Source organism: Pongo abelii, chromosome 14 (assembly GCF_028885655.2).
Source record: "Pongo abelii isolate AG06213 chromosome 14, NHGRI_mPonAbe1-v2.0_pri, whole genome shotgun sequence".
Classification (NCBI taxonomy): domain Eukaryota; kingdom Metazoa; phylum Chordata; class Mammalia; order Primates; family Hominidae; genus Pongo; species Pongo abelii.
In genome coordinates this window covers 33283380-33307498 of record NC_071999.2, presented here as the reverse complement: position 1 = coordinate 33307498, position 24119 = coordinate 33283380, and the positions used below count along the sequence as shown (strand labels likewise).

The window sequence follows — 24119 nt, the reverse complement described above, 5'->3', positions numbered from 1 at the left end:
AAGCTGGAGTGCAGTGGCACAATCTTGGCTCACTGCAAACTCCGCCTCCCAGGTTCTGGTGCTTCAGCCTCCTGAGTAGCTGGGATTACAGGTGCGTGCCACCATGCCAGGCTAATTTTTGTATTTTTAGTAGAAACAGGGTTTCACCATGTTGGCCAGGCTGCTTTTGAACTCCTGACCTCAAGTGATCTGCCTGCCTCAGCCTCCCAAAGTGCTGGGATTACAGGTGAGAGCCAACACGCCCGATCCCACTAAGTCTTGATGTCGTGAAAGATCTTCTCTCACCTTCCAGGGAAATGGTTCTTCCTTTTTTCTGATGTCTAGGTTTATTTACAACTCATGTCATTGAGCACATCACTTCATTGTTCTCTGGTGTTAACATGTGTTTATTTTATGATACCTTAATATGTCTTCTCTATTAAACATAGCAACATAAGATTTATTGAGCATTTACCAGGTACCAAGTCACCGTGTTAAGTGTTTTGGAGATATCTCATTTAATTTTCACAACTATCCTATGAGGTAGGGACATTATTAGATGCATTCCACAGATCTGTTTTACTTAACAGGCACCTGCCAGGTGCCTGCTGCTGCTTTAGAACTTTCCTAATGCTAATTTGTTTGCTTTTCATAACAATTCTATGAGGTTTGCTGAATGATTCTGACTGTTTTACAGACTAATGGATGAGGAAGCTGAGACATAGAGAGGAAAAATAACTGGTCCCAGGTCATACAGTTAGTGAGTAGCCCTCCAAGGTTCAGACCAGAAGAGTTTCACTCTGAAGCCTGCACTCTGCACACTGAACATATGGGCATTTAGCATTAAGCATAACTAAATGTTAGCTCACCTCACTCCCAAGAGAACAAATGAGCACCAGTTTTAAATAATATAGTGGGCACCAATAAACATGTATTTAAAACAATGAATATCTGCTCATTTCCAGCCCTTAAAGATTAAGTCTCGGTCAGGCATGCTGGCTCATGCCTGTAATCCCAGCACTTTGGGAGGCTGAGGCAGGCCGATCATGAGGTCAAGAGATCGAGACCATCCTGGCCAACATGGTGAAACCTCGTCTCTACTAAAAATACAAAAATTAGTTGGGCATGGTGGCGCACGCTGATAGCCCCAGCTACTCAGGAGCCTGAGGCAGGAGAATCGCTTGAACCCGGGAGGCAAAGGTTGCAGTGAGCCGAGATCACGCCACTGCACTCCAGCCTGGCAACAGAGCAAGACTCCATCTCAAAAAAAAAAAAAAAAAAAAGATTAAGTCTCTTGAAGACTTTGGTTTATTTAAAGCATGTTTTGAAACATTTTTAAAGCATATTAAAAACACATAAAGCATTTTTAAAAAACTAGACAAGCCATGTATAAAGTTTAAAATTGTTTTGAACTCAGATTGGGGGTTACTTTTAAGTTGTTAAGGTCCAGAATGCATGTCCTATCAGCCTAATACTCATATATTTACTTATTTAACAAATATTTATAAGGCACTGCTTTGTGTCTGGCACTGCGCTAGGCTCTGCAAATATAGCAGTGAACAAGAAAACTGAAATCTGAAGAACCAAAAATCTAGAGTAATTAAGTGATGCACGTATTTACCTGAAATACGCTTCTTCAAGCAACAACCCTGTGTTTCCTGACTTATTCGCTATTATCGTGTCAATTGGTCTAAAAATGGAATAAGGCAAATTAATAAATGGGCAATCAGAAAAATTCTATGGCTCAATCATAGTATCAAAATATCTTTAATACATTGGATAGCTGAAAAGATACACCCTTTGTGCTTTAATTTTCCTATGTTAAGGCTGTGCATACAATAAGTTCTCAATTGTTGTTAGCTGTATATACAGAATGGAAGAAGAGATATGGGAAAATTAGTAGGGCCTCCAAATTAGAACTAAGTAAAGAAGCAACTGGGAACTCTTAGGAGGGACTGATATGGTGCAAAGTGTTGAAAGATGAAGGTAATTTAAGACCTATTTACTTTGAAGAGGCAGGTGAAAAGAGAGTAGACAAGCTAAAGTGAATATAATACAGAGAGCCAGAGATAAGAGAGGAAAATGCAGTGTGAAGGGACTAATACCAAGAAGCACCACACAAGAGTTCAAAGTCGGAGATGAATCCTGTTTGACGGTAGTTGCTTTGAGTATGGTCTGATTCCTAGGGGTATATGGACAGCAAAGCTCCTTTTAGAAACATTTCTTTCTGTTGGGCTAAAAATATTTAAGGTCTGCAAACCAGACTTGGAACAATGGTACAGTGTCACCTTGGAGAACCCTTGACCCTGAGTGTCTTTACTACCTTTCCAGGCCACCCGCCTAAAGGACTGGCAGCTCTCCAAAATAATCAAAAAGTCTCCTTTCTACCTTACACTCTTCCCAGGTTCTCCAATGAGGTCATAAAATATTTCAAGTTGTGACATTGCTGAGCAGGTGCTGCAAGGGGAGCTACTGGCAACCCTCTTCACAGTGGCACTGTAAGGAAGTAACATAAGTTGGCAAAGAAGATATGGCAGAAGGCCTATCTAGTTTAGGTTTGCACTGATACAGGCACAAACCATCTCACAAGTGATTGTGCTCTGAAAGAGTCATTAAAAAGCTGAAAAAAGTAACAAACTCTCCCTCTCTGGAAATATTTGAGAAAACAGAAGGCAATCTTGATCTTAGATGTTTTTAGTAAAGCCTGCCTGAACCAATAAACCATCATCAAACTATTATTTAAACTAAATTTTTATGATAGCAAAACATTTTTAGAATATTTTAAGGTTAAAGCAATAGTATTAGAACAACAAAGAGTTCAGAAAGAGTAAATTCTGTCTTAAACAGACTGAGGTTGGAGCAGGAGAGAATCACTCTAACCCAATGATTAATACTCCTTCTTAAATGAAATCTTCTTGATCACTAGGACTAAGTGTTTATCTAACACTTAGAGGACATCTTTCCTGTCACACTATATCACTGACACCAAATGTCTGCATCTGTAGGCACCATATTCAGATCCTAGTACCTAAGAGGACAGAATCACCTCTGAATTATCAAGTGATTTGACTAGATCCAGGAAAGATCTTAAGGAACCTTAGAAGAGAGAGAGGAATTAGGCTGTTAATACCCAGGGATGAAAAACTGACCATCTGTCACCCTCAGGCTACTAGAATCAGCAGTTTTGCTTAATTCCTTAATCAAATTCCTTAATGAAATTCAGAAATGTCAAATATCTTTTGCAAAACTTGAGTTGTGGTTGCCTTTTCCTTCTCATGAAATCTATCCTTACAGTACACAATGAATGAAGAACTATTATTGCAGAAAATAAATGTGAACAAGATATCCAGGGTGTGCTCAGAGCAGTGCCTGTGAGGGTGAGCTGGCTGCTCTACTTAGCACCCCCACTGAGACCAGAGCTGATCTGCTGGTGTGATTAGCTAAGCAGCTGTTCTCGCTAGCCCTGTCTCTTCAATATGTGTCATTAATTAAGGTCAGGGGCTCTCTACATCCAGATCAAGGAAAACCAAGCTTCACTGCTGATATGCAAGTAGCTCTTCTTCCCTGCTAGAACTACATTGCAGAATCAAGGCTCAGTTCTTTTCCAAGGATAAAGTTCCTTCAGGAGGTAGAAGAAAGGAGAGTAATGAAGTAAGAGAGGGAGTGGGGTAACAGCCCACGAAAACTAACCTGTTGACATTGCCAAAGTTCGGACCTACAACACTCATCTCAGCCAACAAAGAGAACCTGACTTTAACACAGCCCTATCATGGCAAAAAAAAAATTGAAAATGTTGCTTTATGCGCTTTCTGCAATTCTGCAATTATTTGTTAATGTTTGGCTAGTTCAATCAGATTGAAAAATACAGTGGTAGAGTTCTATAATTTATATTCAGAAAAGTAAAGTAATCCATGAGTAAAGTTCCATTTTGAATTGGAAAGCAATAGAAGCTATTTATGAAGAATCAGTCAGCCCCAAAGTATCTCTTTTTATTGGCAAGATTCAGGTGATTTAGGTCTTGCACCTACATGCATAGGTATACACACACATACACAGCAATATATCCTATCCAAAAGCTTTGCCTAAAGAAAATTTCCTGGATGCATTTTACAGCATAACATCCTAATCTCTATTCAGCCCAGAAAAGCCTCCTGAAAGCTGCTGGCCACAGTAAGGTCCAACTGAGGGATCATACATTGGTCAACACAAACATCTATTCGTATGAATAGCAGGGCCCCCTGCTAGTTGTTTAAGTTTAGTGGTGGTGGTGGTGGTGGTGGGGTGTGTGTGTGTGTGTTTTTGTGTGTATGTTAGGTCCTCTTAAATTTTTAAATGAAAAATTTAGGAGATAAGAAATAGGAGGGCCGGGCACGGTGGCTCACGCCTGTAATCCCAGCACTTTGGGAGGCTGAGGCGGGTGGATCACAAGGTCAGGAGATCAAGACCATCCTGGCTAACACGGTGAAATCCTGTCTCTACTAAAAATACAAAAAAAAATTAGCCGGGCATGGTGGTGGGCGCCTGTAGTCCCAACTACTTGGGAGGCTGAGGCAGGAGAATGGCATGAACCTGGGAGGCGGAGATTGCAGTGAGCCGAGATCACGCCACTGTACTCCAGCCTGGGCGACAGAGCGAGACTCCGTCTCAAAAAAAAAAAAAAGAAAAAAAGAAATAGGAGAGAACTTGTAAATGTGGGCATCACTTTAGAAAAAGGGTTTTTTGGGTTTTTTTCTTTGTTTTGTTTTGTTTTTTGTTTGTTTTTTGAGACAGGGTCTTGCTCTGTTTCCCAGGCTGGAGTGCAGTGACATGATCATGGCTCACTGCAGCCACAACCTCCCGGGCTCAGGCGATCCTCTCGCCTTAGCCTTCTGCATAGCTGGGACTATAGTCACATTCCACCACACCCAGCTTTTTTTTTTTCTTTTGTAGAGATGGTGGTCTTTATGTGTTGCCCAAGCCTCATTTTTTTAAATTGTGGCAAAATGCACATAACATAAATTTTATCATTTTAACCATTTTAAAGTGTACAGTTAAGTGGCACTGAGTACATTCAGAATGTTGCAAAACCATCACCACTATCTAGTTACAGAACTTTTTCATAACCCCAATGGGAAATCCCATGCCCATTAAAGCTTCTCCTTTTTTGACTATGAATTAACCTCCTCTTTTGATTCTCTCTGTGACCTCTTGCAACACACGGAAATGTACTTTGAACATGGCCAAGATCAGCAGCAAATTTTGTCTGAAGAGCAGTCAATGCTTGAGGGACCAATGGCTGAGAAAAAGAAATGGGGAATGAAGAAAAACAAAGAGAAGAGATACAAAGAGATTTGGGGACATCGAGGGGTTAGTGGGGGTGGTAAACTCTCCCAGCAGTCATACCAGAGATCTCTCAGAGGCTGTACTCTGTCCAAAGACACTAACCCCAAAACTAAGAGCCAGTGCCTGGGCTCTTAGAGTGAGAGGGATCTCAATCCCTAATCAACAAATTCCTCCCTACACTAAAGATTGGATGACTACAGAAGGAAAACTCATACACTCCCTTAAACGTGCTTTCATGATTTCATGTTTTTGCAAAATAATTAGATGAACTTTTTCCATTTTACATGTCCAGAATCTGCATGGAAATCTCTCCTCCCCTCAAGCATAAATTTCAGACAGTTTAATCAGGACCTAAAGTGGCACATACACAGCAATGCAACTGGGGTCACCACTATGCCCAATTCAATTAAGGAAAATATGCAAACAAATATACTCTCAGATAACTAGTCAGTGAACTCAGTCCACAACTCTAAATTGCTGCTGAAAAAAATCAAAGTCAAGAAAGTTCACCTCCCCATTCAAATGATAAACCTGATTTTTATATAATCTCCTGCTACCAAGGAGCCTTAAACAATCAAGACTGTATATTAGTTTAAGTAGCCATCTCATTCAACTCAATCATAATTAAACTGAGCATCACTGAGAAACAAAATGAAATGCAGAAAACATACTCTATATCACGTTCCCTCCCCCACCTCCACACAGTGGGACCGTCTTCTGACTGAATGGGTTTTGATTTGTCCTTTTATTGCCTTAATCTACAATTGTAAATTGTCATAAAGTATAAATCTACTTTTCTTGCCTCAAAAACATTCATTCACTCATTCTAACATAGTCAATATTACAAAGTTTTGCAAATGTTTAAGTGTTTGAATCTATATAGCTTTTAAACTTTCATTTTATGGCTCTTTGCCACTGAGAAAGAGATTAAAAGGGCTACAGTTTCATCTTAATGTTTCATTTTTATTTTATTTATTTATTTATTTTTGGGAAGGAGTCTCACTCTGTTGCCAGGCTAGAGTGCAGTGGCACGATCTCCGCTCACTGCAGGCTCCGCCTCCTGGGTTCAAGTGATTCTCCTGCCTCAGCCTTCCAAGTAGCTGGGACTACAGGCCCGCACCACCACACCCAGCTAACTTTTGTATTTTTAGTAGAGACGGGGTTTCACCGTGTTGGCCAGGATGGTCTCAATCTCTTGACCTCGTGATCTGCCCACCTTGGCCTCCCAAAGTGCTGGGATTACAGGCATGAGCCACTGCACCCGGCCGTATATATATATTTTTTATTTAAACGAGGAATATATGAATACATTTCCACTGTACAGAAATAGAGTAAGTTCTACAAATTTCCCTTATGGAGAGGCAATACATATTAATGGTTTGATATGTATCTTGTCAATGTTTTTTCCATTTTTTAACCTATACGTGTGCGTATATACAAATGTGGGCTTTAAAAATATATGGCCAGGTGCAATGGCTCATGCCTGTAATCCCCCAGCACTTTGGGAGGCTGAGGCAGGCAGATCGCCTGAGGTCAGGAGTTCAAGACCAGCTTGGCCAACATGGTGAAACCCTATCTCTACTAAAAATACAAAAATTAGCCAGGCATGGTGTCAAGTGCCTGTAGTCTCAGCTACTCAGGAGATTGAGCCAGGAGGATTGCTTGAAGGTTGCAGGAGGCAGAGGTTGCAGTGAGCCAAGATGGCTCCACTGCACCCCTGGGAAACAGAGCGAGACTCCATCTCAAAAAAAAAAAAAAAAGAAATATACACACACACACACACACACACACACACACACACACACGATTTATTCATTCAATAGATATTCACTGAGAGTCAACTCTGTGACAGGCATATTAGGTGCTGGGAACAAAACAGGGACCTTGAATTTACATTCTAATGGAAAAATACAGGCAACAAATTTAACAAACAAAACTACTGTCATGTCGCCTTATCCACAGGGGATCTGTTCCAAGACCTCAAGAGGATGCCTGACACCTCAGATTATACCAATTGCTGTCCATCAGAACACGCTCTGTTCTTGCCTTCTACCCACAAACTTAAATGCCTTTTCAGGTTTCTTTTCCCTTCTTTCCAATTTCATGGGTAGAAGGTTCATTCTTACCATAGATCTTAGCCAACCTCAGCATATGATTTTTTTGTTTTCTTAAGTCGAGAACTTTCACCTTTTAACTAAAAGGAAGTACTTCACAGCTTCATCACTATTTGTGTGCTTTGGAGCCATTATTGAGGAAAATAAGTGTTCTGTGAACACAAGCACTGTGATACTGGGACCGTCTATCTGGTAGGCCAGCCAGCTCCTAAGGGACTCATAGATGGGTAGCAGCTACAGCGTGGAGTTGCGTGCGGGACAAAGGGAAGATTCACATCCTGGGTGGGACAGAGTGAGACAGCGAGAGACTTCATCATGCTACTCAGAATGGTGTACAATTTAAAACTTATGAATTGTTTATTTATGGAATTTTCCATTTAATATTTTTGCATGTTAGTAAACTGAAACCACAGATACAGGGAGACTACTATATAAGCATATGGTATAAATTCTGATAGTCATCACTGTTATGATGAAAATAAAATAAGATAATGGATTACAGTGAGTGACTGGTAGTGGGCTTGTATGGGAAACCCAGCATTTCTGAGATAAAATTTGAGTTAAGGTCACACCATATGTCATTTTAAGACTTGCTTTTATTACTTAATATATCTTGGAGGTCTTTCTATGTCAAAACATATTGTTCTACCCCACTCTTTTTAGCAGGCATATACTGTAATATGATATGTATTCCCATAACTTATGTAACTACTCCTCTATTGAGAGAAAAACACTTTCTTGACTAACTTCTTATGGAGTGCAGTAGTATTGACTTTCCTGTCTTAAAATGGTCATTAGAATTGCTACTTCATCATACCAAAAAAAAGCCACTGTAGATGACTGGCCATCTTCTGTGGGACTAATGGATCCAACCTTGTGGACAGGCTATGACCAATCTGAGCATAGCACAAGGATTAATTGGGCCAGGAGTGTGTGGGTGTGTGCACACACCCACATGTATGTGTTCACAGTTTACAAATAAACATAGCTGATAGCTAGAGTTATAGAGATAATAACCATAGAGTTAGGACCATTTGACACATTTTTAAGTGCCTGAATCATCCTGAAATGCTTTATTAGAACAAGAGCAAAGTTCCACAGTGAAAGCGCACAAAGATGCTTTCATTTTAAATATTTAGAAATACGTGTGTTTTTGGCACAGTTTCAAAGGATTCGTTTTAACTATGGCCTCTTCAAGGCTTTTAGAAACGATTCTGCTATCACAACTCTATTTTGTAAGTTAAAGTAGTGAAGGACTAGACATTATCCCAAATGAAAGGACCTTTGTCTGTGGTGTTTCCCTTATTCAGAGGTTACAGTGAGAAGAATATTATACAGCTTTTTTTTTTTTTTTTTTGAGACAGGGTCTTGCTCTGTGGCCCAGGCTGGAAGGAAGGCAGTGGCATCATCACGGCTCACTGCAGCCTCCTCCCAACTCTCCCACCCCCGCCCAAGTAGCTGGAACTACAGGCACATGCCACCATGCTGGGCTAATTTTTTTTATTTTTTATAGAAACAGTAGTCTCACTGTGTTGCCCAGGCTGGTCCTGAACTCCTGGACTCAAGCTATCCTCCTGCCTCTACCTCGCGAAGTGCTGGAATTACAGGCATGAGCCACTGCACCCGGCCTATACGCCTTTTTTCATCACTGTCCCCACTCTTATTCTTTTCTAAGTGTTCCTCTTCTTTCTCTGTCTTTTTCATGGCTAAAGAGTAAATCGTCTTATCAGGGCTCACACTGCCATCAAGTCTCCTTTAGACACTATGTTTTGCAACATTCTCATATTCTCTTCCAGCTTAACACATTATTGCAAGGCTGCTTTTCACTGTGTCTCAAATTATCCCATTCGTCAACTTTCTTTTTTTTACATTCACAAAGGCTTTGCCATGAGGCTTGATCTTAGGGTGAAATTCTCAATAAAGAAGAAACCACATGGTAACCATTCAGAAGCACTGAAATCACTCATCTTTTTAGTGTCATTTAATGGATTAATCGCTCTTCATTTTCCTTTTCTTTTTTTCTTCTTTGGAGATGGAGTCTCATTCTGTCGTCCACGCTAGAGTACAGTGGCATGATCTTGGCTCACTGCAACCTCCATCTCCTGGGTTCAAGCAATTCTCCTGCCTCAGCCTCGTGAGTAGCTGGGATTACAGGTGCCCACCACCACGCCTGGCTAATTTTTGTATTTTTAGTAGAGACAGAGTTTCACCATGTTGGCCAGGCTGGTCTTGAATTCCTGACCTCAGGTGATCCGACCACCTTGGCCTCCCAAAGTGTTGGAACTGTAGGCGTGAGCCACCGCTCCTGGCCTTCATTTTCCAATTTTGTCAGCCTTTGCCATTTTACTAAACTTGAATTTATGTTCCTCAGACATAGTTTTCCAAACATCCAAAGTTTGACTGGATGTATAAAATCTCCTTTGTGGAAAGTCAATCTGACATCTTGCCTCTAGCTTTCCTGGGTCACCTTTAGCCATTTCTATATTTTGGCTCTTCTGGTTCTTAGTTCGGACACTGCTCTTAGCTAATCAATTAAAGCCTGCCAATCTAGCCAGGCGCAATGGCTCACGCCTGTAATCCCAGCACTTTCGGAGGCTGAGGTGGGCGGATCACCTGAGGTCAGGAGTTGGAGACCAGCCTGGCCAACGTGGTGAAACCCCATCTAAACTAAAAACACAAAAATTAGCCGGGTGTGGTGGTGGGCACCTGTAATCCCAGCTACTCAGGAGGCTGAGGCAGAAGAATCGCTTGAACCCGGAAGGTGGAGATTGCAGTGAGCAGAGATTGCACCATTGCACTCCAGCCTGGCAACAAGAGCAAAACTCTGTCTCAAAAAAAAAAAAAAAGCTGCCAATCTAAAGATATGATTATTTACTGTGTACCTAGAACTGTATACATCAACATCACCATCGTCATCATCATCGTCATCATCATCATCATCGTCATCATCATCATCATAGCTGTCATCATTATCATCATCATCATCATCATCATCATAGCTACCATTTATTGAAAATTATTATGTGTCAACTTCAAAGAATTTATCCTTTAGTTGGAGAGCCAAGACAATCATAACAATAACAAATGGCCAGGCATGGTGGCTCATGCCTGTAATCCCAGCACTTTGGGAGGCTGAGGCAGGTGGATCATTTGGGGTCAGGAGTTCAAGACCAGCCTGACCAACATGGTGAAATGCTGTCTCTATTAAAAATACAAAATTAGCCGGGCATGGTGGCGCATGCCTGTAATGCCAGCTACTCGGGAGGCTGAGACAGGAGAATCACTTGAACCCAGGAGGCAGAGGTTGCAGGGAGCCGAGATCATGCACTGCACTCCAGCCTGGGCAACAAGAGCGAAACTCCGTCTCAAAAAACAAACAAATAAATAAATAAATAAATAAACAGACAAAATTCACTTTTTATTCTATTAAACTTAACATACATGTATTAATTGCCTACTCTGAGCCTGATCCTTTATTATATTCTAGAGAAAATGAAAATAAGCAACACATAATCCTCACCTTTGAAAAACAAACATAATAGGTACAAAGTCAGTTCATAAATGTGCAATGTGAGTGGTATAAAATAACATCAGATAAAAATTAGCACTTCTGATGACCAATCAGGGGAGATTTCATGGAGGAGATGTCATCTGAATTGGACTTTGATGAATAAAAAAGAGAGTTTTGATGACGAATATTAGTTTGGCCAAAGTGGATGAACATAATGTTCTCTAAGTCAACAATACAGATGGTCAACTGAGCAACAAAACAGAAGTTGCTGGTCAGACTAGTAGGCCCATTTAGGAGAGCAACAAGCCACTTTTGTGTTTTGGGGGAACAGGAGGCAAATACATGGCCTGCGTTTATGTAATCAAATAGGTGAATTCAAAAGCTCTACAGATTTATTTACTCAATTGTGAATTGGATTAAAATTATATTCCATGCTCTTCCCTGGGCAATATGGTGCTTACACATAAAATGCCAAGATTGTCCTTCACCTTAAGGTATAATGGGAAGAAATAAAACTATCTACAAAGTCCCTTGAAAATTACACCTTTAAAATTGACAGTTGGACATCTTGAAAATTTAGACCACAACCCATGAATAAATTAGGCCATCATGGTCAAAAACTTATCCACATCCTCCATTAGCAACCAACATAATAGGTAATTCAAATCCTCACACTGAGTTTCATTGTCAGATACCTTAGAGGACACCACACGTTTCTACAAAAACAGCCCAGTGTAAAGTTTTACTTATCCTTTTGGGCTAATGCTTTAGCAAACGCATAGAACCACCAGAGTTTGCATTCTAAGCTCCAAGAACTGAGGCTTTTTGAACCTTAAGATGACAAAATTAACTGACGGAATTTTATAAATTCTGAGGTGAGCTTGGCATGCTGCAGGTCATCAGTCCATGCTACCACCCAGGGAGTTAGCACTAATAACTAGCTTAGCTTCATGATATTCCGCAAAGATTGCAAAGCTCACTCCCCTCCTCCACCCTCTACATGACATTTTCCATTGTCTTCGTTTATGTGGTCATTTTCCTCAGTTACTGAAGGTCAGCTGTCTATTGGCCCTGCACTAGACACTGGGGACTCAGTAATGAATAAGGTAGAGTTACCATTCTCCAGGAGCCCACATTGGAGTGGGCAGATAAGAAAGTCAGCAATTTTATGACAAAAAGGTAAGTGCCAGAGTAGGGGCATGCACAGGGTGATGCAGGAGTAACAGAGATGGGGTCCAAGAGCATCAGAAGATGCTTTCCACCGGGCGTGGTGGCTCACGCCTGTAATCCTAGCACTTTGGGAGGCCGAGGCAGGTGGATCACCTGAGGTCAGGAGTTCAAGACCAGCCTGGCCAACATGTTGAAACCCCATCACTACTAAAAATACAAAAAATTAGCCAGGCATGGTGGCAGGCACCTTTAATCTCAGCTACTCAGGAAGCTGAGGCAGGAGAATCTCTTGAACCCAGGAGGTGGAGGTTGCAGTGAGCCGAGATCACGCCATTTCACTCCAGCCTGGATAACAAGAGCAAAACTCCATCTCAAAAAAAAAAAAAAAAATGCTTTCCAGAGTAGTTAATCCTGAGCTGAATATTAAAGAACATGCAAATGTTAACCAGGCATCAAGGGAACCACGTGTGCAGAGTCACTGAGGCTTAGAACAAACTGCAAATAGATTAGTATGGCTCGTACCAAAGACACATGTAGGGATGCAGCAGGCAGCAAAGCTGGGAAGATAGGAAGGAGCCAGATCATGAAGGTCCTTACTTAGTAACAACATAAAAGCTTATCCCCATGTACATACTCTAAGTCATGTCAAATATATCTTGCATCCATGTTTTTATTGGCCTTCACAGTAGATCTATTTAAGTTGATCTGGTTGCCAACATTTAAGAATCATGAGCTTTAACATTAAAAAGAAATTCAAATTTCTGTCTTCTTTCTAAAACTCAGAAGACAACACCAGACTCAAATCCCCAAATTCTCAATAGGTTGGAGATAAGCAAAGGCTTCCGCTTTTAGGTGGGAGACAGGCTTTCTATTCTCCAGAGACATAGTCCCCCTTCCATTATTTTATCCCCAACTCATTTATATTACGTGCCTGGCTCCTGAAGACATCTGTGTTTGCAAGTGCTACTCTATGCCCGGTTTGTCCATCTGATACAGCTTCTTAGAGTAAAGAGAAATAAATAATGAGTTTCCATGGGAATTGTTATGTCTTCAGTGGTTAAAGAAACCGTATTTAGTGTCAGAAGCCAAGGAAATACACAAACAAGCGCATGGAAATGACTTAAGCTATCCTTTAGAAGCAAGCAAGCAGGCCTACGATTAAACTATCTCAGAAACACAAAGCAGAGTATCATGTTTATAAGTGAGTTCTGGCTGAGCACAGTGGCTCACGCCTATAATCGCAGCATTTTGGGAGGCTGAGGTGGGCGAATCACTTGAGATCAGGAGTTCGAGACCAGCCTGGCCAGCATGGTGGAACCCCATCTCTACTAAAAATACAAAAATTAGCCAGGCTTGGTGGTGCACACCTGTAATCCCAGCTACTAGGGAGGCTGAGGCAGGATAATCCCTTGAGTCCAGGAGCAGAGGTTGCAGTGAGCTGAGATTGCACCACTTCACTCTAGCCTGGGCGATGGAGCAAGACTCCGCCTCAAAAAAAAAAAAAAAGTGAATTCTACATGTTAGTTCTAATGACTAGTACCCGAAAAGGAAAGAGAAAATTCAAATAAAGTGACCTTCCAAAGACCTCAATATTATTTTGCATAACAACAAAATTAAATATCTAGGAATAAATATAACTAAAGAAAAACAGGATATTTAAAGAGAAAATCATAAAACTATTAAATGACATAAAAGAAAACCTAAATAACTCAAAGATCCTCAATATTCTTCTATAAAAACACTTATTGGTAGAACCATATTGCCATCTTTGTACGTCAAAGTATTGGCAATTCCATATGGTTCCACCTAAAAATAAATATGACCATTTCCCCCAAATTATAATGTAATATGAACTCAGTGGAATTCTAATAAACATTCCAATTGTGCCTTTTACAGAATTTGACAAGCAAAATCTGAAGTATAAAGTATTGAAGTATAAAGGGCCAAGAATAGTCAAGACCATTTCAAAAATGATCTGGTCAGGCCATACCAGATATCAAGATGTGTTATCAAGGAATCAAAATTTAACTTATGTGGTACAGGGATAGATAAATAGGTCACTGTGAATAAATAAAGAGCCTAGAAACAGAACCACAAATACACAAATACATGGGAGCGTCAACATAAAAAATTCAGATAGTATCTGAACAGAGCTGGCACAACAACTTAGTGGGAAAAGAAGATCTTATTCAATAAATGATGCTGGGATCATTGGCTATTTATATGGTAAAAATTAGGTCCTTACTTCACACCATACACACACCCCTCCCCAAAAGAAAATCTAGGTCGATTAAAAACCTGAATAAGAAAACACAAAGTATTAAATGAATCTCTTAAACAGATTTTATGAAGAAAGTATACAAGGTGAATGCTTTATGATATCAGGGTAGGAAAAGATTTCTTAAATAACAAAAAGCACAAAAAGTATAATAAAAAATACTGATAAATTTGATTATGTTAAAAAATTTAAAGCTTTGTATTAAAAATTCACCATGGCAGGGACTGTGGCTTACGCCTATAATCCCAACTACTCGGGAGGCTGAGGCTGGAGGATCACTTGAGCCCAAGAGTTCAAGGCTGCAGTGAGCCATGATCTTGCCACTGCAGTCCAGCCTGGGCAATAGAAAGAGACCTCATCTCAATAAATAAGTGAATAAATAAAATAAAAATTTACCATAAGTGAAATTTAAAAGACTGTTCATACAATGAAGGAAGACTTGTAACGTATTAAGCCAACAAAGAATTAGCATCCCAAACATATAAAGAACCCTAAAATCACTGACAAAAAGGCAAATAGGACAACAGAAGAATGGGCAAAGGATAGAAACAGGCAATTCACACAAAGAGAAACCTGAATGGCCAATAAAAATATTTCACCTAACTAGTAATCAGGGAAATGTAGATTAAAACCACAGCAAGATACCATTTCACATCAATCATTTTGCCATCAATTAAAAAGCATGGGCTGGGCGCAGTGGTTCACCCCTGTAATCCCAGCACTTTGGGAGGCCAAGGCCAGCGGATCGCTTGAGGTCAGGAGTTCAAGACCAGCCAACATGGTGAAACCCTGTCTCTACAAAAATACAAAAATTAGCCAGATGCAGTGTTGGGCGCCTGTAATCCCAGCTACTTGGGAGGCTGAGACAGGAGAATCACTTGAACCCAGATTCAAAGGTTGCAGTGAACTGAGATTGCACCACTGCACTCCAGCCTGGGTGACAGCAACACTCCGTCTCAAAAAAAAAGGATAAATATAAAAGCATTGCTGAATGGGAAAATAATCAAGTTGAAAAGGATATATAATCTATAATACCTGTTATTTAGAATTTTTAAGCACACAAAATAATATTCTGTATTCTGTACAGATATATACCTATGTAGAAAAAGCACAAAAACATGCATGTAGAAAAAGTACAAAAACATATACTATGTAGAAAAAGTACAATTTCAGGTACCTCTGGAGAGAGAGGGTAAAGGAAGGGATAAAGTATCTATAAATCTCATTTCATATAAAAGACAGAAATGGGTCTGCCTAAAGTAAATATGGCAAAATGTTGACCTCCGATCATCTTAATGGTAGATACATGGGTTATACTTTTTCTGCACTTTAACATTTTTGGAGGTGCTCACAGTCAAAAAAATTAAAATTAAACTAAAAATAGAACCCCTTTAAAAATGTATTTTCCTCAGCAGGACAGAGCCTGTATCCTACGGTTTGGGTCATATAAAGTGAGTATCAACAGGTTAAGGTATTAGAGAAACCTGGGGAGACAAAAATGAATTAAGTATGAACAAAAGATCTGAAGAATGGAGACAAATTATAGGGGTAATAACATGCTTATTTTTGTAAGAAGGGAAATACATGCAAGAGTGGAGGATGAGCAAGGGCCTGATGATGGTTCTGAGCATCTGAGTGGCCTATCTGATGGGGACGCATCAATGTCTCTGTGTCATTTGTACAACAGAGGGCACATCAGAAAGAAGAGCTTTGCCCGTTGAATTTGGACACCTTCTCACCCCATCTCCTCTCCTCCTTGGGCTAGAAAGAGGAATCTGTGCCAGATGATGTTAGCTCATGAGCATCCTGGCTACTATCTCTCACCTTTCATAATTACATGTTCTCCTTGAATGAAATCCAAGTCCTTTAACTTTATTTGCTCATGGTGCCAGCCTGTTTTTTTTTGTTTTGTTTTGTTTTGTTTTAAGTTTTAGTGGAGATAGAGTCTCATTATGTTGCCCAGGCTGGTCTCGAACTCCTAGGCTCAAGCAATCTGCCCGCCTCGGCCTCCCAAAGTGCTGGGATTATAGGCATGAGCCACCGTGCCCAGCCCATGATGCTATCCTTGAGTTGGGATTTGAGTGATAGAAAATTGGCTGAGTTTCAGATCTGCTGCAATGGAGATGATTATAATGATTGTAGGTAGCAAGATATCTGCTATTATAAATGTTCATTGACCCCGAGCAACTGTACAGCCACACTTTTATTTTCTGTGATTGCCACTTATACTATATCTTATACTTCTCAAAGCTTCAATGCTTCCATTTAAGCTATCTCTATTGATCATGAAATAGGTGGAGCAGGTATTATTCTCATTTTACAGGTAAGGAAATAGCCCCAAAGAGATTAAGTGACTTAGCCAAAGTTATGGGGAAGAGCTGTCACTTTTTTCCTGTTATCTGGGTTTAAAATATTGGAATCACCTTGGACTCATCTCTCTCTTTTTCTGTTGCTGTATCCAGTAAAGCACCAATTCCTATAGGTTGTTTCTACAGTGTCTGTTTCCATTTCTTCCTCTCTACTTCCTTTCCCACCATCCAGGTTTGAGACCTCATCATTCCTTGCCTGAATTACAGCTGATGAGCAGGACTTGCAGATGCTATGTTTTCCTCATTCCAGTCCAGCCTGTGTTCTCCTTCTAGACTGAACGTCCTTAAACATCGCTTTCACTATGCTCAAAAATCTTCGTGATTCTCTTTCCTTCTACATGGAATTGAAACTCCTCAACCAAGATTTCAAAGCTCTCCTTAATCTGAATTCACCTTTTCCAGTCTCCTACTCAAAACAGGTCTTTTGAAATAAAAATGGCTAATATACACATGAAAAAATGTTCAAAGAAATACAAATTAAAACAATCATTTTCATCTATCAAATCAGCAAAGTTTTGTGTTTTCAATTTTTTAGATGATACTGCTCATCCTCCACTCTTGCTATTTATTTCCTTTCTTACAAAAATAAGCATGTTATTACCCTTATAATTTGTCTCCATCCCTCAGATCTTTTGTTCATACTTAATTCATTGTTGTCTCCTCTGGTTTCTCTAATACCTTAATCTGTTGATACTCATTTTGTAATTCTCCAAAACTAGAATTTGTAGGCAAGGATTTCTTTTGCTTGATAGTGTATCACCAGTATCTAGAATAGTGTCTAGTACGTAGTAGGAGCTCAAAAAATATTTGTTATATAAATGAACAAACTGTGTTTTCAGAAAGTACACTTTAGAAAGACTAAAGAAACAACATCTGAGAGGTGAGATTGTAGGTGTTTGGAGTTTGTGTGGTTTTTTACATTTCTTTTTTTTTTTTTTTTTTTTTTTGAGACGGAGTCTTGCTCTGTCACCCAGGCTGGAGTGCAGTGGCACCATCTTGGCTCATTCCAAGCTCTGCCTCCCAGCTTCAAGAAATTCTTCTGCCTCAGCCTCCCGAGTAGCTGGGACTACAGGCATGAGCCACCACGCCTGGCTAATTTTTGTATTTTTAGTAGAGACGGGGTGTCACAATATTGGCCAGGCTGGTCTCAAATTCCTAGACCTCATGATCCGCCCACCTCAGCCTCCCACAAGTGCTGGGATTACAGGCATGAGCCACCGCGCCCGGCCTTTTACATTTCTTTAATTGGCAAATAATAATAATAATATATATGCATGGGGTACAGTGTGATGTTTTAATATTAATACATGTATACAATGGGAAGGATCAAATAAGCCTGATTAGCATACCCATCAGCTCAAATATCATTTCTTTGTGGTGGGAACACTTAAAATCCTCTCTTTTAGCTATATTGAAGCGTGCATTATTTTTAACTGTTGTCACTTTGCTGTGTAATAGAATGCCAGAACATATTCCTTTTATCTAACTGTAACTTTGTACCCAGTGACCAATATCTTCCCTGTCTGTATCCAACTCTCCCCACCCCACCCTCTGGTAGCCATCACTCTACTCTCTACATCTATGAGTTCAACTTTTTTAGATTCCACATATAAGTGAAATCATGCAGCATTTTTCTCTCAGTGCCTGGCTTATTTCGCTCAACATAATGTCCTCTAGGTTCATCCATATTGTCATAAATGACAGAATTTCCTGTTATTTTTTAAGGCTGTAGTATTCCATTGTATATATACACCAAATTTTAAAAATCTATTCATCCATTGATGGACACATAGGTTGCCTCCATATCTTGGCTATTGTGAATAATGCTGCAATAAACATGGGAATGCAGACATCTCTTCAGCATCCTTGATTTCAATTTCTTTGGGTAGATACCCAGTAGTGAGATTGCTAGATCATATAGCAGTTTTCTTTTTTAGTTGTTTGAGAGACTCCATATGGTTTTCCAAAATGGCTGTACTAATTTATAATGCCACCAACCGTGTATAAGGGTTCCCTTCTCTCCACATCCTCATCAACACTTGTGATCTTTTATATTTTTAATAATAGCTAATCTAATAGGTGTGAAGTGCTATCTCATTTGGTTTTCTTCTTTTTTTTTGAGACAAAGTCTCGCTCTGTTACCCAGGCTGGAGTGCAGTGGCACAATCTCAGCTCACTGCAACCTCTGCCTCCCCAGTTCAAGTGATTCTCCTGCTGCAACCTCCCAAGTAGTTGGGATTACAGGCATGTGCCACCACACCCTGCTAATTTTTGTATTTTTAGTAGAGATTGGGTTTCATCATGTTGGCCAGGCTGGTCTTGAACTCCTGACCTCAGATGATCCGCCCACCTTGGCCTCCCAAAATGCTGGGATTACAGGTGTGAGCCACTGCACCTGGCCTCATTTGGTTTTGATTTACATTTTTGTGATTGGAGATGGTGAGTATTTTTTTCATATATCTGTTGGCCATCTGTCTTCTTTTGAAAAATGTCTATTCGATTTCTTTGCCCATTTTTAAATAGGATTATTGGTTTCCTTGTTATTGAGTAGTTTGAGTTCCTTGTATATTTTGGATATTGGCTCCTTATCTGATGTATGATTTGCAAATGTTTTTTCCCAATCTGTAGGTTGTCTCTTCACTCTAATAATTGTTTCCTTTGCTGTGCAAAAGGTTTTTAGTTTGATGCAATCCCATTTGCCTATTTTTGCTTTCGTTGCCTGTGCTTTTGGGGTCATATCCAAGAAATCTCTTCCCAGACCAATATCAAGGAGTTTTTCCCCCATATTTTCTTCTAGTAGTTTTATAGTTTCTGGTCTTACATTTAAGTTTTTAATCCATATTGAGTTCATTTTTATATAAGGGATGAGAGGAAGGGTCCATTTTCACTTTTCTGTATGTAGATACCCAGTTTTCCCAACACCGTTTATTAAGGAGACTGTCCTTTCCCCATTGTGTGTTCTTGGCATCTTGTCAAAAATCAGTTGACCATAGATGTTTGGGTTGATTTCTGGGCCCTTGCCTATTCCATTGGTTGATAGATCTGTTTTTATAACAGTACCATGCTGTTTTGATTGTCATAGCTTTGTAATATTACATTTTCTTTTTTTAAGCTTTCAAATATTTCTCAACTTTTTTATATTGAGTACATCTTGCATAAGAGAAATACAAACTATTTAAACTAATGAAATACAGCCTATAGTCTGGCCAGGCCTGTTTTATCACTATTCTGGAACAAGTACTCAATTCCTGTTTATTTCCACATCATGCCATTTCTCATGCTTCCCTTTCTCACTTCACCTCTGACAATCCTTCAAACCTCAACTCGAGGCCCACCTCTTCTATGCAGCCTTCCCCAAGTACACCCTTCCTTACTGATCTCGTTCCCTGTGCCAGACCTTTCACTTAATTAGGTATACTGTGCTACATTCATTCATTCTCATTCATTAAACATTTTCTATTTGCTGGCTTGTGTGTGTGAGTGTATGTGTTGAGCATATGTGGGAGAGAGAGAATGTAAATGTATGTATTTGGTATGAATTAATTTTTCCTTCTCAACAGATACCATGTCTTAGCCTGCCCACATCTTAGCCTGCTGTTTGTTTTGTAACACGAGCTGATGGCAGAGTAAATACTCAACAGACCCTTGGTGATAGTAAAAGGTATTGAAGCTTCAAGGTCTTGAAGCCTTTCAGGGGTCTGAAAATTCTTGGGGCTCCTTCCACTACACTGTGCTCTGTAGTAACCCTTAAGCTTACATTTACTGAGCACTTACTATGTGCCATGGGCTTGCCATTTATTTTTTCATTTATAGAGTAAGAATTACTTTCATTTTTATCTTAAGATTAAGGAAACTGAAACTTAGAAAGATCAAGTAACTTGCCTAAGTGACAAAGCTTGAAGCACTAAGGCATGGATTAAAACACAGCCCAGGCTGTGTTATAGTCACTAGGCTATATTGACTCACCAGGCCTTATGACAAATGAAATATTAGTTCGTTTGACCCATATGTCACAAATGTGCTTTCAGTCAAACTGCATGCTCTTGGTGAAGTTACTTAATCTCACAGAATCTCAGTTTCCTCATTTGTAAAAGGAAGACAATATTAGCTGACAGGCTGGTTGTAAATGTCAAGGTATGAAAGTGTGTCACATAGTGCTGAGCACACAGAGGGCGTTCAGTCAATGATAGTTGTTATTATTAGATATGCTGCCTTCTTGATATCTGCAACTTTCAAGTTGGGCATGGCAGCTGCCTCGCATTTCTTTCTACAGGATGGGTGGATTTGCATCTCCGAAGCTGGGGATCACAGCTCTGCTGGGTGGTGAAGGTGCTATTAGAAAACCTGTTAAAAAAAAAGAAAAAAAAAAAAGAAGGAAAGAAAAGAAAAAGAAAGCCTGGACCCAGAGAAAACAAATAAGCAACGCTGCCCCAGGTTCACTAGAGCTCGGATTTCCTTGTCTGAATGCATAATGATAGGAAGAAGGCTGTGTTACAGAAGTAGCTGTTTTTTGTTTGTCATCCAGGCCCACTAATCTAAACATCTCTCACTCCTCAGGAATTATTTTAGGACCAGGAAGCAGCACGCTGTTTATTGAAAGAGTCACAGAAGATGATGAAGGTGTCTATCACTGCAAAGCCACCAACCAGAAGGGCTCTGTGGAAAGTTCAGCATACCTCACTGTTCAAGGTAGACAGCTGCTTAAGAAAGCAACAAGAAATTGGTCAGACATCTATTTCCCTGTTTGTTTAACTTTCCACCTCCCAGTCTCCTGCTGCCCGCTCCAGTCTGTTCCTTTCCCTGACCTCCTTCTCCCCTCTCCCTGCCACTCCGGGAAGGGACTGTCTGGTTCTGTCTGGCAAAGCAGAAGGTGAAGACACTGGCTGGCCATCCTCGAGACCCCAAAATCCGAACACAGTGTCTGCGGGAGAAGTCGTTCCCAGAAGAAAGGAAACCCAGTTCTGACTGTGTTATTATGCCCTGCCACAGAGAGTGGCCAGAGGAGTCCACACCTGTGAGAGAGATGTCCAAAAAGGAAGAAAAGGGAGGGGGGTAGGTGAGGAGGGGGAACTCGCACACTTAAAATTGTTCATTTGTTTTCCTTTTCTAATTCCCAGGAGTTAGACATATGCTGCTATTCCAAATGCTTTTATAAGCTGGCTTTTAAAATGAAGTGGGCTGTAATATATTATTAGAGAGAAGCAACATGTAATCAACAGACCACATTTAAGAAAAATATTCCAAGTGCTTCCTCTTTATAGGTCTCAGACAGTTTGCTCAGCAGCAAAATACAAAGAGGCCTAATCCTGCCCTGGCTATGGCCATGTGGCTTACATTTGGAAAACAGTTTCGACCTCAATTTCGATTCTCTAATGCTAAGAATCATCCAAAACATAAAATTTACAACATCATAAAATATCAGATTGGCACCTCTTAGATGTAAATATCTATGGCATATTGAGGTTTTATGTGAAAAGATGGAATTTCTTCAGTAGCCTATTTCCAAATGCTAACCAGTCGACTTCAGAATATGCAAGTATTTTGCGGGGAGGAACTAGGAAGAAGGCAATGTACTTCAGTTTTTTTCCCCCTGAAACTTACATTGCTTAAATATTTTAACTCTGAGAATTCAAACCCCTTTAAAACAGAACATCATCTTCATTCTTTCACAAGGAGATGATTTTAAAGAGCCCCCTGAAAGTCTGAAACTACTCTACCACAAATTTATACTTTCAGAAAAAGTAAGAGGGTAGCATTCCCCAAATACCTTTAGTAATGGTTTTGTCTCCCAAATAATCCTTGTTCTAAAATATTATGTTCACTTTTCTGCTCGCTCATACAGAAACAATTTATTAGCATCTCTGTTTAACACCTTCTTCCCCAGATAGCTGCTAATCTGTCTTTTAATAGGCACCCCAGACATGTAGCCCTTAGGAATGGGCGTGTTGGGCCAGGGAACACAGAGAGCAAGGAGACCTCACTAATCCTCAGAACAAACATCATTTCCCCCATATCCTCCCAACAACCCCATGAGATACACAGAGCAGTGATAAACCTCCAGAGAGGTCTGAACTGACTCACCTAACTCACACGGTCTAGACATGGCAGACCAGAGGAGAAAACTGAACTTTTCTCAGACTCCCCTCCCCTCACCCCATGACTGCCTTCCCCTGTCCCCACCCTTCCACCAGGGAATATGGGGCAGCAATGGCTGGACTCTTATGGCCTGGGAGGAGCCTGGGTATGAAGCAGTGACGTTTTTGCGTGTTTGTAGGTCTCCCCAAAGTCTTGACTTCCTTCCCTTTTCTGCCAGGTTGATCTGGGTTTCTCAGAAGCCAGTGTGCTTAAAACTGTGCATTTACGACATCTGTGAGTTTCTTCTCCCCACCTTCAGAACCACCACCCTTCTGTTCGCCAGCAGTCTGCTCTGCAGGAGGCCTGCTGTTATTCTTTCACTGCTCCAGGCCAAATCAGCAGCACCGTGGGGCCTTCCAGATTGGATTAGAGTCAGTCTTTTGGCCATTAGTGAGCCCGACTTGCCACATAATGCCAAGCGTGGCCTCTGTTTGTGATGTTAGTGCATCCTGGAGTAGGCTTCATTCCCTATTCCAGCCAAATCCTTCTTATCCTCTCAGGCCAGCTGAAATGCTTTCTGCCCTGGAATATCCTCCGGGATGAACAGCTGAGGCAGATACTCATTCTCTGCTCTCTCACTCCCCGCTTCTGGAATCATTAGCCAGTACTTATTTTATTCTGCCTTTTATTATTATTTTGGCATTGATATGCTTCTCTTCCCTACCGAATTATAAACTTTGAGACAGTACTGTCTGACATATCTTTGTGTCCTGTACACATGCCCAGCCCTTAGCATGAAATATTTATTTAGTACCTTTATGTGCAGGCACTGTGCTGGACATGTGACATACTTAATCCTATTAACCTTGTAAGAATCTAAAGAAGTCAATAGTAGTATCTTCAATCTACAGATGGGAAGATGGAAACTCAAAGAAGTTAAACAACTTGCCCAAAGTCGCACAATGACTATGTGGTGAGGCTGAGACTTGAGTCCACGTAAACCTCAGAATATTTCCACCCTTCCTTCGCTCTTCTCATTCCTGAGGTGCCTCAGGAAGTTGTCTGCAAGGACTTAGGATAAAACTGAGCAAAAGCACTCTTTCAGTGATCCTGTTATTCTTATTTTCTCTATTTCTCTCATGTTTACATGCCTCTAGACTTCCTATGCTGATTCCTTTTCCCGTTAATGTTATGCTTTTCTGAAAAGTCAGATGTTAAGAATACTGCATTATTGATAATTTCTAAACCTTTCTGTTAGCCATATCATTTACTCTTGTGAAAAGTGGCGGTAATTTTCACTT

General features: G+C 40.3%; 1 protein-coding gene and 1 long non-coding RNA gene across 4 annotated transcripts in view; one reads left to right on the top strand and one right to left on the bottom strand.

Moving 5' to 3' along the window:
- Window positions 1-24119, top strand: part of FLT1 (fms related receptor tyrosine kinase 1) — a 192305-nt gene that overhangs the window by 116472 nt on the left and 51714 nt on the right. Inside the window, exon 15 of one of the 3 annotated variants that reach the window (XM_024230907.3) lies at window positions 21301-21432. The exons of 1 other annotated variant lie outside the window; for it this stretch is intronic. In XM_024230907.3, coding sequence (XP_024086675.1) covers window positions 21301-21432 — 132 coding nt within the window. Of the gene's footprint in view, window positions 1-10301; window positions 10862-21300; window positions 21433-24119 lie in introns of those variants that run through there. One more of the 3 variants, XM_024230908.3, reaches the window with a different exon arrangement.
- LOC129049463 (uncharacterized) overlaps window positions 1-24119 on the bottom strand; it is a 158397-nt gene that overhangs the window by 87557 nt on the left and 46721 nt on the right. The window lies entirely within an intron of this gene.